Consider the following 16,105-nt stretch of genomic DNA (forward strand, 5'->3'; position numbering starts at 1 on the left):
CTCTGCTCACCCCTCTGACCTCTGCCTTCTCCAGGCTCCCTCCTCCCTCTGCTCAAGCCGTGTTCTCAGTCACTTCACTCATTTTAGTGTCTGAATGGAAATTCAAAGTAAGGAATATCACTGCTCATTCAGCCAGTCTCCTGATGATGGATTCTAGGTCGATTCCAATTTTTTTTTTTCTATCACAATCCAAGATAGAATGGACAACATTAGAATGTTTGTCTAGGATGGATACAAGAAGAGGAATTGCTAAGTCAGAGGGTACATACATTTTTCATTTTTAACTAGACACAGACAAAACTGCAACAATATGTCTTTAGACTCAGGGCCTTTGCACATGCTCTTCTCTCTGCCCTGGAATGCACTTCCCTCCACCCCCTTCTTTATCGGGCTACTGCCTTCTCATCCTTGATTTCTCAGCTTAAATGGTGCTCCCCCAGAAAGGCCTTCCATGACCTGAGTCAGCCCCCTGATTACTCCCTCCAGAGCACCCAGTTTTTTCTATGGCTCTCATCACAGTTCATGGGCTTAACATCTGTTCTTTCCTTAGGCTGAGAGCTCCAGGAGGGTGGGGGCTGGGCTGGGCTTGTCCACTGTGGCGTCCCCACACCTGGCTCAGTGCCAGGCGCACAGCAGGTGCTCAATAAATATTTGTCGAATGAATGAATGTGGAAGAAAACAAATGAGAAAATTTCACCTCTCCTTCTGTTTGCTGAAGTGGATGGATCATAAAATTCTAACCCACGAGAAAGGGGAGAGAATATGGTGGAGGCACACAAAAGGCTTAGTTCTGTACATCAGGGTTGCCCATATTTGGTCCATGAACCAGTCACCAGCTCATGATGAGAAAGCACAGAAATTGAGAAGTAAGTATTTAGAAACTTTCATAGCAACTTGAACTTGCTATGGCATCTAAGGTCATATCCCTAGGCTTCTATTTTGTATGAGTTTTTTAAAAATATCATTTTTCTATTCATTATTTTTGTTGCATTTTACCAAAGAGTCAGTCCATGATGAATTAGAAATTAAAAAGCAAAAAGCCCAAAACTGGTCTTTTACCTCCAGGTGAGAAGCACTGCTCTAAGAGATTCAGTTCAAAGGCAATCTGGTGACGGTCTGGTCTGAGGACAGGCTGGTGGCATCAGCTCTCCTGCCCTCTAAGCATTTCTCATGAATATCTTTATAGCAAAGAGAACAAGGCCTCCAACGATGCTCAAGAACTACCTACAGGTTCCACTGTCTTCAGCTCATGGGAGTACAGAAGGGAGCATGTGCATTTCAAAGAGGTTGTCAGCCACAGAGATGCACCGGGCATTCATTCATTCATTTCACAAACATGCAAAATAATACTCTACACCTGGGGTCAGCTAACTCTGGCCCATGGGCCGAAGGTGATCTGCTACCTGTTTTTGTAGATAAAAGTTTTATTGAAACACAGATACAGGCATGCCTCAGAGATATTATGGGTTCAGTTCCAGACCACCACTATAAATCAAATATTGCAATGAAGCAAGTCACAAGGATTTTCTGGTTTCCTAGTGCATGTAACAATTATGTTTACACTATACTGTAAATTAGCAACTGAATTTGTGTAATATTCTAAATCCTTTGTTGTCATTTCTATAATCTTCACAGCATCTTCACCAGGAATAGATTCCATCTCAAGAAACCACTTTATTTGCTCATCCATAAGAAGCAACTCCTCATCCAGTTTTATCATGAGTTTGCAGAAATCTAGTCCCGTCTTCAAAGACTCCACTTCGAATTCTGGTTCTCTTGCTATTTCTGCCACATCTGCAGTTACTTCATTTCCTTCACTGAAGTCTTGAACTTCTCAGAGTCATCCATTAGTGTTGGAATCAACTTCTTCCAAACTGCTATTAATGTTGACATTTTGACCTCTTCCCATGAATCACCATCTAGACTGGTGAATGCTTTCCTGAAGGTTTTCAATTCACTTTGCCCAGATCCATCAGAGGAATCACTATCTAAACCAACAACAGCCTTACAAAATGTGTTCCTGAATAATAAGATTTGAGAGTTGAAATTACTCCTGATCCATGGGCTGCAGAGTGGACGCTGTGTTAGCAGGCATAAAAACAACATTCGTCTCATCGTACATCTCCATCTTAGCTCTGGGGTGACCAGGTGCATGACCAATGAGCAGTAATATCTTGAAAGGGATCTTTTTTTCTGAGAGCTAGGTCTCAACAGTGGGCTTAAAATTTTCAGTAAACCATGCTGTAAATGGATGTGTTCTCATTCAGGCTTTGTTGTTCCATTTATAGAGCACAGGCAGAGTAGATTTAGCATAATTCTTAAGGGCACTAGGCTTTTCAGGACAGTAAATGAACACTGGCTTCAACTTAAAGTCATCAGCTGCATTAGCCCCTAACAAGAGAGTCAGACTGTCCTTTGAAGCTTTAAAGCCAGGCATTGACTTCTCCTCTCTAGCTATGAAAGTTCTAAATGGCATTTTTTTTTCCAGGTATGTGGTAAATTAGTGTTTCCTTTGTTTTATTTTAATTACAATTTCTTTCCTACTCAGAAACATTTTCAAAGTATGATATCTGCGTCAATTAAAAAAAACAATGGAAATAAATAGCACAGACATAAAGAATGATAAGGATGTGTGTTTCATGGAGCATCCTAAATACCTATTTGAAAATTCTGAAGCATTTGGAATATTTTCTTATTGAGTATCTTAACTGTACATATCTATCACTGAGACATTTAACTGTACATATCTATCACTGAGACATTTATTTTAAACTAAAAAGTTCTTCCTTGTTTGTAAAAGTAGTACATACCAGGCTTCATTGCATTTTTCTTTAAATATCCACAGTTGTTTTGTATATACTGTCAGAGTACAAGATTAATTATTTCTAAAGGGAATGAAACTTATGGAAAAGGAACAAAATTAACTTAGCATTCCCTTTTATTCAACAGAGCTATGGCACAGAAAAAAACAAAACAAAACAAAAAAATAAACAAGCGAGACAGATGGATGGGTAGGGTCAAAAAAGGGAGGAGAAAGGATAGGACCAGATCCTAGTGAGCTACAAATCTCACCAGAGGGTTGATGAAAATTGAGATTGGTGGATCAGGCCAGGAGACAGAGCTAAGTAGGAGAGGAGTTCTTAATAGAATCAAAAAGAGGGTTGGAAGTTAGGAAAGAGTAGTAGTAGATGTGATCATATGGAAAAGGGAATGAGTTCTTAAACCTGATACGTAGCATCTTGTGAACATTCAAATATCTCTACAAGGATAGGTGTGTGCCTTCCACATTTCCCTCCAGGCTGTTCTGAATGCGCCTTGAATTCATATTCCACAGTTGCAGAACGAACTGCCACAAACTTAGTGGCTGAAAACAAAACTCATTTTTTCACTCACAATCCTGTAGGTCAGAAGTCTGGGTGGGCTCAACTGGGTTCCATGCTTAGAGTCTCACAAGGCTGAAATCAAAGTTTTGGGCAAACTGGGCTCTTATGTGGGAGCTCTGGGGAAGCATCCATTTCCAGGCTCATTCAGATTCTTGGAAAAATCCAGTTCCTGTATCTGCAGATTTGAAATCCCTTCATCCTTGCTGGCTGTCAGCTGGGGACCATTTTTGGCTCCTGGATTCCACGTCATTCCTTCTCACCCCTTCCATCTTCCAATCAGTAACGTTCCATCAAGTCCTTTCCATGACTTGCATCTCTCTGACTTCCTCTTCTGTCGCCAGCCACGGAAAACTTTCTGCTAACTGGCATTTTCGAATCAAAGGCTCCATCTACATTGATAATCTGTCGTCTAGTGTGGCCACCTTTATGACTTACCTTAGCTAGATCTTCTGGGTAACTTGCTGCAGCTTCTCCATCAGCACTTGCTGCTTCGCCTTGCACGTTTTCGTCATGAAGCTGGCTTCTTTCCTTAAACCTCATGAACCCACCTCTGCTAGCTTTAAACTTTTCTTCTACAGCTTCCTCACCTCTCTCAGCCTTCAGAGAATTGACGAGTTAGGGCCTTGTGCTGGATTAGTCTTTGGCTTAAGGGAATGTTGTGGCTGCTTTGATCTTCTATTCAGACCACTAAACCTTTCTCCTTATCAGCAATAAGGCTGTTTCACTTTCTTACCATTCGTGTGTTCACTGCAGTAGCACTTTTTAATGTCCTTCAAAACTTCTTCCTTTGTATTCACAACTTGGCTAACTGTTTGGCACCAGAGGCCCAGCTTTCGGCCTGTCTTGGATTTTGACATGCCTTCCTCACTAAGCTTAACCATTTTTCGTTTCTTCTTAATTTAAAGTGAGATATGCACGACTCTTTTTTTTTCACTTGAATACTGTGAGGCCATTGTAGGGTTATTAATTGGCCTAATTTCACATTGTTGTGTGTCAGGGAATAGGGAGGCGCGAGGAGAGGGAGAGAGATGGGGGAAACGGCTGGTTGGTGGGGCAGTCAGTACACAACATTTATTGACTAAATTCGCCATCTTCTATGGGCACATTTCATGGAGCCCCCAAACAATTACAATAGTAACACCAAAGACCACTGATCACAGATCACCATAACAAATATAGTAATAATGCAAAAGTTCAAAATATTGCCAAATTGCCAAACTGTGACACAGAGACACGAAGTGAGCAAATGCTGTCTAGCAGGGTTGCCACAAACCTTCAATTTGTAAAAAACGCAGTATCTGTGAAGTGTAATAACGCGAAGTGCAATAAAACAAGGTATGTCTGTACACCCATTCGTTTATGTATTATCTGTGGCTGCTTTCAAGATACAGGGTAGACCTGAATCGTTCTGATAGACACTGTATTGCCTGCAAAGCAAAAAATATTTATTATCAGGCTCTTTACAGAAAAAGACTGCTGACCTCTATTCTTCGTAAAGTAATGCAGAGCAATGATAAACAGCAAATCCAGGGGCGAAAGGGAGGTAACCTCCCTTTATTTTTCATGTTGGATGGTCAGCTCATGGGTACTTGTAGTGCTACTCTTTACACTTTTACATATGTCTTAAATGTTGCATAATAAATTGAGAAAAAAATACTCCACACTCCTGACCTCCTTGCCTCTAGTTTGCTCAACTGTGCTATTATTTCCCTGCAGCTATTTAAACAAAGGTAATAATGCTATTTGCCAAGGAGCAAGGAGAAAAGTTTCCTAACAAGATTCAGCAAGGTTTGTCCAGACAGTGAGCAAACACTGCTTGCTCAGGCACAGGCGTATGTGAAGGGAAAGGGTTTTTTTATCCCAGCTGTCGTTACTTAGTGATGTGGACATTCCAGGTGTGTGTGTGTGTGTGTGTGTGTGTGTGTGTGTAGCAGCCTGGCTTCAGCTGTACTGACTGAACATTTCCCTTGGGCCAGGCCCTGTGAGCTAAACCCTTTATAGAGATCAGGAGTTGACACATGATGGCCCACTGCCTGTTTATGTAAATAAAGTTTTATTAGAACACAGACACACCCATTAGTTTACATATTGTTTGGCTGCTTTCACGCTTCAATGGCAGTGTTGAGTGGCCCAGAAAGCTGAAAATATTTATGATCTGGCCCTTTACAGAGAAAAGGTAGCTGATCCCCAATGTAGATGATCTCATTTAATGCAACAACATTTGTTAGGAAGCCAGACTTAGGAGGAAAACTGCCCAGAGTCTGAGGACCAGCAAGGGGCAGAGGTGAGGTGTGAACCCAGAACGTGTGATCTTACCACTTGCGCTGTATTGTTAGGGCACAGAGCCTCTGAAAGTAACTGGGACTGTAAAATGAATTTGAACCAAATTAATTTCCACCGGATGCCATGTTTTGTCTGGGAACAGGGTTAGTTTTCTCTTTCACGCTGAAAAATAATCCAGCTTCATGTTTCTTGGCTGTCAGCCAGGCAGGGTAACTTACGTGTGATTTTATCACAAGTCTTCTGGCACAAGAGGGACAGAAGTTAGAAGAGATGCCCACACCAGTTGGCCAAGGTCTGTCATAGGTAATCCCCCAGGATTTCTGGAATGTGTGCTCAGGCAGTGGAGCTCAGCAGTGAAGGGCTTACACTCCAGATCCAGGCTGCCTGGGTATAATTCCACCTCTGCCACCGACCAACTGGGGGACCTTGGGCGAGTTATTTATCCTCTCTGAGCCTCCATTTATTTATACCTTGAAAGAGGATAACGATGGAACTTTCCTTGGAGGGTTGAGCGGGGGTTTAAAAGGACAAGTAGACACAGAGCCCTGAGAACTGTGGGTGGCAGCACCCCAGTGATGCAGCATCTCAAAGATGCAGTATCTCAGGGAATACCCCGGGGGTCCAGTGGTTAGGACTTCACGCTTTCACTGCTGAGGGTCTGGTTTCAGTCCCTGGTCAGGGAACTAAGATCTCACAAGCTGTGTGGCGCAGCCAAAAAAAAAAGGGTTTTTTTTTTTTTTTGAAGATGCAGCATCTCAGTGGTGCAGCAACTCAATGATGCACATCTCAAAGATGAAGCATCTCAGTGACAGCATCTCAGCGATGGTGTCCATGAACAACGCCTGACCAGGTGCTCTGTGACCTGTCACTCCTAACTCCACAACTGCTCTTGAATACGTCTACTTCTGTCTGTTCACTGCCCCCCAGGTCTCCACCATTGCTCTACTCCAGACTTTATCAGTCTCCCAACCTACCTTCCTGTTTCTCCTCTTGCTTCCCTCCAATCCAACCTCCCCACAGCAGCCAAAGTGATCTTTAAAAAACCCAGATTGTATCAGATAGCCCTGTGTTTATAAATCTGCCAATGAGCTCCTGCTTCGCTTGGAATAAAATCCTTCCCAGGCGCTAAGGCTCTGCCCACCTCGCCTACCTCATCTGTGTACTGTGTTCCAGCCACTGGGCTTCCTGGATTTGCCAAGTCCATCTTCCCAGGGGTGATCACCTCGGCCTGGACACCCTCCCTCCTGTGCTTACGAATGGTCACCTCTCAGTTCTCAGCTGAATCAGCTCCTCATGTAAAAGGCCTTCCCTGGCGCTAGAACCTATATTAAATCTTGCTTGTTCTTTACCCTTTCACAGTCTTCTTGTCTTCCTTTATATCACGCATCATAATTTGAAATAACACCTACAATTTTTAAAAGTTCATGTAATTTCTTTCTTCCTCTAGGCTAGGGGTTGCAAACTTAAATGTCTTCAGGGGACAGGCAGCTAACTCAAGTGAGTAATGAGGGTGGGGGAGGACTGTGGTGAACACAGGCTAATAGGGTCAGCCCTACTCAGAGCCACCTACTCCTGACACAAAAAATGTGGGCCCAATGCTGCCCGATCATCTGTCGTTTTTTTAAAAGACATTAGGAATATAAACTTCTATGTAAACATTTCCCATTTAAAAATTGGCAATTAATTTTTTAAATGTCAAGTATATTTTATAGGTTAAAAAAAATATCCAAGGGCCACATTATCTGTTGGCCTTCACTTTCTAGCCTCTGTTCTAGACTGTAAGCTGCACAAACACAGGGCCCATTCTGCTTGTTGACCATTGTATACTCAGCACTCGACCCAATGCTGAATGAATGAATGAACAAAAGAACAGGGCAGAGGAAGGGAGGGAGAAGAGGGAGGAAAAAAATTCAAGATTCAGTCTCTGCACTGAAGCCACACCATCTAGTTGGCAAGACAAGATGATCTGATTAATTTAACCGTTGAAGAAGCTGAGGCGTGGAGAAGCCAGGGGCAGTTGAGTCTGGAAGGAAGGCCTCCTGCCTGCAATCCTGTTCTTTCCACCGGATACCATGGATTTGGGTGGATCGGAAAGCCATCTGTATGGATGTCTGTGCTTTCTGCCTGCCCCCTCCTCCTCTGGGGACCACCCCTTCCTCACACTCAGATCAGTTCTCTGGGGTGAGCCTGACCTGATCATTGGTGCCACGGGTGGACATGGGGCCATCCAGAGCATTCCATCTTTCTGCCCCAGGGTCTGACCACGGGAGTCCAGGTAGAGAGATCTCTGGGACAATGTGGCAAGTCCCGGACAGCGGAGGCTCTCTTTTTGGGGGGTTCCAGCCTGGAACTGCTAGGGCTGCCTTTGGCACCACAGCGGAGAGCCTGCCTGAGACGGAAGCCCACACAAAGGGAAGCAGAGAGACTAATTCCTCCTATTATCATACCTGGATCCAACCCTGCCTGAAGCTAAAGCCCTAAGATTTTTCTGCTCTGTTTGCAATAAACATCCTTATTTTCTTAAGTTAATTAGCATTGGATTTTTGTTGTTTGCTACCAAAAGGGCTTTGGTTGATACATCAATTAAGATGGGAAGAAATCACATGAATAAAAGCCACAGGGGCTTCCCTGGTGGCGCAGTGGTTGAGAGTCCGCCTGCCGATGCCGGGGACACAGGTTCATGCTCTGGTCTGGGAAGATCCCACATGCGGCGGAGCGCCTGGGCCCGTGAGCCATGGCCGCTGAGCCTGCGCATCCGGAGCCTGTGCTCCGCAACGGGAGAGGCCACAACAGTGAAAGGCGCGCGTACCGCAAAACAACAAAAAAACAAAAAAACCAGTGCGATGGTTAATCTTATGTGTCAACTTGGACCACGGGGTGTCTAGACATTTGGTCACACATTATACTGTGTCTGTGAGGGTGTTTCTGGATGAGATTAATTTGAATCAGTGGACTGAGTAAAGCAGATTGCCCTCCCTGATGTTGGTGGGCCCCATCCAATCAACTGGAAACCTGAATAGAACAACAGACTAAGTAAGAGGGAACTCCTTCTGTCTGAGTGCTGAGCTGGGACACTGGTCTTTTCCTGTCTTCAGACTCCAACTGAAAAATGAGCTCTTCCTGGGCTTGGGCCTGCCGGCTTTCGGACTAGAACTTACAACGTCAGCCCTCCTGTTTCTCAGGCCTTCAGACTCAGGCTGGAATGACATCCTCTTCCATCTCCTGGGTCTTTAGCTGGCCAACTGCAGATCTAGGGACTTCTCAGCCTCCATTACCGGGTGAGCCAATTCCTATGATAAATGTATCTCTCTGTCTCAGCTCCATCCCATTGGTTCTGTCCCTCTGGAGAACCCTGACGAATGCTCACAGGGACAGGTGAGCAGTGGATGGTGAGCCTGGTTCACTGAGCCTCCAGTTCTTGGCAATAGTGTTCTGACTGTCAAGGTTGCATGTCTCTTGTTTTTGCCTTCCCAGCATCCATTTTTCCTTCTTCTGACACCACCACTGGGTTTTCCTTTAAGAGAACCATCCCTTCCTCACATACAATCCATATGCTTCACCCTCCGATTACCTCCCTCACCTCTACCTCCTTGCTTGTGCTAAGGGTCAACATTGGATTCTGGTGGAACTACTGGGAAAGATGAGATGTCCTTCTGCTGAGAGTGCTGAGCTGAAAGCATGTAAACCTGGAGCTGACAGGTACAATCTCTGCTGTCACATGGGAAGAGCCCATGTGGAGGTAAAGACAACTCAGAGGAAAACATCTGAAGATGGAGTGAGACATCTTCCTCGTGATATCATTCAAGCACCTGGATCCAGCCATACCTGCTATCAGTCGTATCCCCAAATTTACCAGTATGTAAATCATTAAATTTCCATTTTCCCTAAGCCAGCTTGGGTTGTGTCTTACTCTTGCAGTCAAAAGAGGTCTTGATATAGTCTCTAGATCTTGAACCGTATTTATTTATTTATTTATTTATTTATTTATTTATTTTTGCGGTATGTGGGCCTCTCACTGTTGTGGCCTCTCCCGTTGCGTAGCACAGGCTCCGGACGCGCAGGCTCAGCGGCCATGGCTCGTGGGTCCAGCCGCTCCGTGGCATGTGGGATCCTCCCGGACCGGGGCAGAACCTGTGTCCTCTGCATCGGCAGGTGGACTCTCAACCAGTGCGCCACCAGGGAAGCCCTAGATCTTGAACCATATTTAAAGTGTCTGTCCTTCCCCTCTATCTCCAATCCAAAATTAGGCTGGCTGCATTTATCATTCTGCATTTCACTGAAGCAACAGGGCAAAATAAAGACCATGATGGTGGGGATCCCAGGGGGAAAGCAAGAGCTTGGTCAGGTACTCACTGTAAGAAGGGATTCCATAGGCTTGTGCTGGAGGTGGGTAAGCTGTGTAGGGGGTGGCCTGCTGGATCCCCGCACTGTACTGAGTCTGGCCGTAGGCTGCCATGGCAGTGGGATGCTGGCTGTGCAGGACACGTGGGCAAGGTCTGCATGGAAGGAGAGAAGATGAAATCTCCAAGCCCAAGCCCAACCCAGCATCCCTCCCCCCTTATTCTGGTATCACCACCACCACTATTTTCCTTTGGGGGTATTTATTCTTTTCTTTTCTTCTTCTTCTTCTTTTTTTTTTTTTTGGCCACTTGGCTTACAAGATCTTAGTTCCCTGACCAGGGATTGAACCCGGTCCCCAGCAGTGAAAGCACCGAGTCCTAATCACTGGACCGCCAGGGAATTCCCTGGGTATTCACTCTTTCCAGGGGAGAGACAGCTTACATGTTCATCAAATCCTATTTCATTTTCCTTTCCTGGGCACCAGGAAGATTACATTTCCTGTCTCCCTTGCAGTCAGATTCAACCACATGACTGGGTTCTGCCTGACAGAATGCATAAACCATTCATAGGTCTGGCCAATAACACCATCCCTTCTCCTCTTTCGGCAGCAACTGTGGAGGGTACCAGTTGAGAGAGCGGAGCCAACACAGTTACATCCTGGATCCCTGAGTCAGCTTGTGGAGGAGAGGTGTGCCGGAGAGTTTCATGGGATTCACATTGGACTTTATATAAGAAACAAACCTTTGTTGTGCTAAGCCACTGAGACCAAGGTTTATTGATTACTGCAGTACAGCCTATTCCACCGTGACTATCTACCCTAATTTAGACACCTTCCCAATTGACTGTAGCTTTGACAGCATTGTCGTTCAAGATGCCCTGCTCTTGGCCATGGGGTGGGCACATGGTGCAAGATCATCCAATCAGACTCTGTTCTGGGAATTTAAATCTTGGGCTGAATAATTCATTCCAACAACCACATTTGGAAGAGACTGATTTTTAGTTCCTTCCCATTGCCTGGATCCTAGAAGCTGTCCTACTCTTGGTCTTTCTCAAGGCCTGATTATTCCACTTTTGCTTCCATTGTGAGCTACTCCAGATCTTCCCAAAAAAGTCCTTTTGTGTTTACATCAGCTGGGGTCTATTTCTGTTACTTGCAACCAAAGAAAGAAAATGGATTCCTTACTCCAAGATGAATAATGGGTTCCATGAAGGGCTAGGATTTAACGGGCCACTGACCTAAGACATCTGGAATATAATGACTGCTAGTGATCACTGCGCTCTGACCACGGGCTACGAACTGTGTCACATGGGCCTAATATGTGCACTGAATCGCATCGGATACTGATACCAACTCTCTGGGGTGGAGGCTCTTCTAACTCCCATTTTAGAGAAGAGAAAACTGAAGTTCAGAAACCGCAAGTCACAGCTAGAAAGTGGGAAATCTGGAACTTAAACTCGTAAGTCTGACTCCAGAGCCCACACTTGTAATCACGAAGCTTTGCTGCTTCTCAGTGACGGGCCTGGGCTTGACCCAGCCCTGTACTTATTGCTCCTGTAGGGAGCAATAAATAAAGTCAAGGTAGGTTGTTATAACAGGAAGGGGACAAGATGGTGAATCTACGGATATAATTTCTTTGGCCAGTGCAATTTTTTCTTAATTTGAAGTTGCCAATATTTTAAAACCAGAAGATTCACACACACACACACACACACACTCTGTCTCTCTCTCTCTCTCTCTCCCCTTATTTCCCCCTTCTCTTGCAAAGCACAGATGCTTTGGAAAGCCTGGGTCTGCTCTGTGTGCTGCCGTCAATTCTTGGGCCTACGATACGCCAGGCCCTGTCCCAATTATTGCATGTAGACTGGCTCATTTAAACCTGATAGCAACTGTGACAGCTCTTGGAGGCAGTTACTGCTCCCATCCCCATTTTACAGATAAGAAAACTGAGGCAGAGAGAGATGAAGGAACCAAAAGCACACAGCTGATACACAATTTGAACCCTGGCTCCAGAGGCCACGCCCTTAACCACTCCACCTCTGTGCAACTTGACAAACTGTAGCTAACTCTCCTGGCCACGAGTTTATCAGTAGATGGTAACGAGATTCCCAAACCTGTATCTGATTCCATTTTGATTACATCACCTTAGTAAAAACCTGTTGGTTTCCAGAGCTCCTCCTACATACGAAGCCTGATGGCAGGCGTGAGACAGATGCAAAAGCTCACAGCATTATAAAAAGATGTTCTCAGGCCCTCTTTCTTTTTGACAACCACTGTGCCGAAGGGTTGGGGAACTTGTTCCAAGATGCATAAGAAACTTGTTTGAGCTGGAGACGCCAGAATCAGTACTGGAAGGCGTTTCAGCAGTCAAGATTCTTACCCTGTGAGGTGCCTGGAAACGCATCTGGAGCATTGGGACTTAGTGCTGAGCAGAGAACCTTATTTGAAAATGTTCCCAACTTATACCTGTCTTTGCAAGTAGAAGGTGGAAATCGGAGATGATCAGCTCCTGCTTCCCATCAAAACCGATGTGAAATTCTCGGATTAAGCTGGGGCTCAAGTGAAAAGCCAGAGAGAGGACAGTGGAGCTCTCTAACCCCAAGGCCATAAAACAAGTTAGGTAGATTTAACAGACCTCAGTTGCTACCGACAACCCCCAAAACATCTTCTGGAGGGAAAGGAAGGCTGAGAAAGTGTGTTCCTTATAAACAGCTCCTACGGTCTCATCCAGGGAGGAGCATGTCCAGCTATGGAGGAGCTGAGTATCCAGACTGAGGGCCATGCTGACCGTCCTGCCAAACCCGGGGCTTCTCACACTAGGGGGTGCGGATGGGCAGCCCCTGAGGACCCTGGGTAAGCCCTGTCCATCACTGGGCTCCCACTAACCCCTGCGCACGGCTCTGGTGGAGCATTTGTACCGTCCGCTCTATTGAGATCTCTGATCTACTGGTCTCTGTCCCCACTAGACTGGAAGCTCTCCGAGGGTAGGGACTGTGTCTCACTGATCTCGCGAGTCTCCAGTGCTCCTATGAGATTTGGTACCGAGGAGTGTTGGGTGAATGTTGGAGCAGGAAGAGGGAGGAAAGAGTGGGGAGGAGGGGGGAAGAAGGATAGAGGGGGGCAGGGAGAGAAAGATGGGGCAGGAGGAAGGAAGAGGAGGCGGAGCACGAGAGAGAGAGAGGGCAAAGAGAGAGGGAGGGAGACAGAAAAGGAGAGAGAGGGAAGGAGGGAGAAAAGACAAGAGAGGGAGAGACAGGGAAGCAGGAAGGGAGAGAGGAATTGAGAAAGTCTGTGATAGGAAAGGACAGGAAGGAAAGGAGGAAAAGACTGAAAAAAAGAAGAAAGAAGAAAACAACAGCCAACACTCTCAGGAAAGTCTGTTCCAGACCCCTTTCTAAGCACCCTTTACGTGGGGCAGACATCATGATTGTCCCCCTTTTCCAGATGGCGAGACTCAGTCCTGGGGAGGTGGGGTCGTTTGCTCAAGGTCACTCAGCCAGTAAGAGTAGTGCTGGGATTCTTTTCTAGGGAGTCTGCTTCCAGAGCCTCTGCCCTCCAAGAAAGAGAGAGGGAGAGAGCGTGAGAGGGAGATAAAGCAAGGGTACTCACCTTGCAAAGAGCTGGGACACACTCAGAGCCGATGTAGTGATGCCTGGAGGGGAAAAAGAAAAACATTTGAGGGGCTTGAGCTGTCAGAGCAATGTTCCCCAGAAGCTATGACTTCAGACGCCAGGTTGAGGGGGAAGAAACTCAGAGAGTTGCTGCCAGGGACTTTCTCAACCACACAAGCTTATCTGAGGCACACCATTGTAGCACTCTCCTTCTTGAAAACCTTTTCTGGGTGTGCTTTGTCTCCAGATACTAACTGAAGGACTACGTATAAAGAACCTGGAGCATCTTGAAACATCAGAGTAGAATCCATCCCCCCACCCATTGTACAGATGGAGAAAGGAGGGCAAAGAGACAGGAAGAACGTGCTGGAGCCAGGTAACACGACCAGTTGTCAGCTGGCGCCATTTCTACTCCTGGATGAAGACCCACTCCCTTCCTTGCCTTAAAGGCAACCCCAGAAACCTAGAAAGGCCCACACTGGTTGGCTCTGATTATCCAACACCTATTTTCCTTCTTCTTCTGATGTCACCTTGATATTCCTCCTCTCCTGCCCCAGTTTCAGTTCATTGGGTTCAGGTGGGGCTGGCCCCAGCCACCTTGGATTATCTCCCAGGCTCCAGCTAGAGTGTGGGGCAGGGAGATGGAAGGGGCCTGAGGTCCTGATACAAGTGCTCTACACTGTATCTCTGGGCACTCAGCCTCCAACCATGGTTGGGAAGCAATAATCAGGAGATGATGAAAACGTGATAGAATTTGGCTGGGAGAGACATTTCCAAGAGGATAATTTTACCAACGAACAGTTCACTGGGGAGGATTCTGTGCTGTGTCATTTTAAATAATGCAGTGCAGTGCCCTCAGTGTGGAGCCCTGGCAGGTTCTAGATGCTGTGTCTACTGATGGTACCCATCTGCCGACTTCACACTCTCTGGTTTGTAGGGCAGTGGCTGAGGTGTCCCTGTGCCTCCTGAGAAAGGCCCCAAGCCCTCCAGAGCTCTGAGCCTCTCTGTAAACCAACCTGCAATTCCAACTCTAGCGCTCAGTAAGTAATGAGACTTCGGGCAGGGGCCTCAGGGTACCCTCCTGCGAAATGGGGAAAAAACATTTATCTCACAAGGATGCGTGAGGATTAAATGAGATGATGATGATGATGATGACTGTATCCATCATTTACCCAGTGCTTGTTACATGCCAAGCCGCCTTCTAAATCCATTACCTGGATTATTCTAATCCTCATAACCACCCCTTGAGGAGGGTTCTCTTCACGTCCCCATGTTACAGATGAAGAGCAGCAGGTGCAGAGTTTACATAACTCACTCAAGGCCACACAGGTCCTAAAGGGTGGAGCTGTGATCAGAACTCAGGTGCTGGCTCCCGACTCTGGCTTCCCAACCAGGACACAGCAGCCCACAATGACAATCACCATCATAACAGCAACCAGCACCCACTTAGATGTTCACCACGTGCCAGGCCCGTGTTAACTGCCTACATGCGTGAACTCATTTAATCCTCGTGGCAATGCTACAAGGCCGACAGTGTCATTATCCCCATTGCACTGACGAGGAAGCTGAGGGCCCAATGGCTAAGTGCCTTGCTCAAGCCACACAGCCTGTGGACATAGGAACTGGGACTTGAACCCAAGGGCTGTCTGAGTCCCAAGTCCATCTCCTTAATCACCTCCCTGGCAGAGTCACATTCTGTTCGAGTCCCAAGCCACTGGGGTGAGAGGGCAAGTCCTGAAGTCCAGCTGGTCCAGTGGAAAAGAATCTGCCTTACAATGCAGGGGACGTGGGTTCAATCCCTGGTCAGGGAACTAAGATCTCACATGCCACGGGGCAGCTAATCCCGCGCCACAACTACTGAGCTCGTGTGCCGCAACTAGGGAGCCCGCGTGTCGCAAACTATAGAGCCCATGTGCCCTGGAGCCTGCGCGCCACAACTAGAGAAGAGAAAACCTGCAGGCCACAATTAGAGAGAAGCCCGCGTGCTGCAATGAAGAGCCCGCGCGCTTCAACAAAAGATCCCGCGTGCTGCAACGAAAGATCCCACGTGCTGCAACGAAAGATCCCGCATGCTGCAACAAAAGATCCTGCGTACCGCAACTAAGACCCGACACAAACATAAATAAAATACAAAGATAAATAATATATAAATCTTTAAAAAAAAGGCTGGACAGCATTAGTGTATATTGCTCATAGTAAGGAGGAGTTGTGGGATACTTTTGTTCCAGTTGTAGACGTGAGAATGTGTTGTGTGTGTGCTGAATGCCTGTGTAAAAATACGTTTCTTACTATGTGTCACATTTTTAAGAAGTCGGGACAGCAGGGATCTAACTCCAAGGAAAGGTGCCGGTGCACAGTAGGTGCTCACTCGCTGCTCATTTCCCTGCTCCGGGTTTCCTGCCCCAGGCAGAGCCTCCCACATCCCCTTCCTCCTCCTCCCACAGGATGGTCTCATTCTGAAAGAGCCCCAGTCTCATTACTGGTAAAAG

At 46.3% G+C, this 16,105-nt stretch overlaps 1 protein-coding gene across 6 annotated transcripts in view; it reads right to left on the reverse strand.

Annotated features, from left to right (window-relative positions):
• The window catches only part of EYA2 (EYA transcriptional coactivator and phosphatase 2), a 270,332-nt gene that overhangs the window by 146,788 nt on the left and 107,439 nt on the right, over positions 1-16,105 (reverse strand). For all 6 annotated transcript variants that reach the window (XM_079944472.1, XM_079944470.1, XM_079944468.1 and 3 more), the window contains exons 3-4: positions 13,615-13,657; positions 10,020-10,162 (exon numbers count right to left, since the gene is read on the reverse strand). In XM_079944472.1, coding sequence (XP_079800598.1) covers positions 10,020-10,162; positions 13,615-13,657 — 186 coding nt within the window. The remainder of the gene's footprint in view (positions 1-10,019; positions 10,163-13,614; positions 13,658-16,105) is intronic.

This window comes from Stenella coeruleoalba (genome assembly GCF_951394435.1).
Source record: "Stenella coeruleoalba genome assembly, chromosome: 15".
In the NCBI taxonomy this organism is placed as follows: Eukaryota; Metazoa; Chordata; class Mammalia; order Artiodactyla; family Delphinidae; genus Stenella; species Stenella coeruleoalba.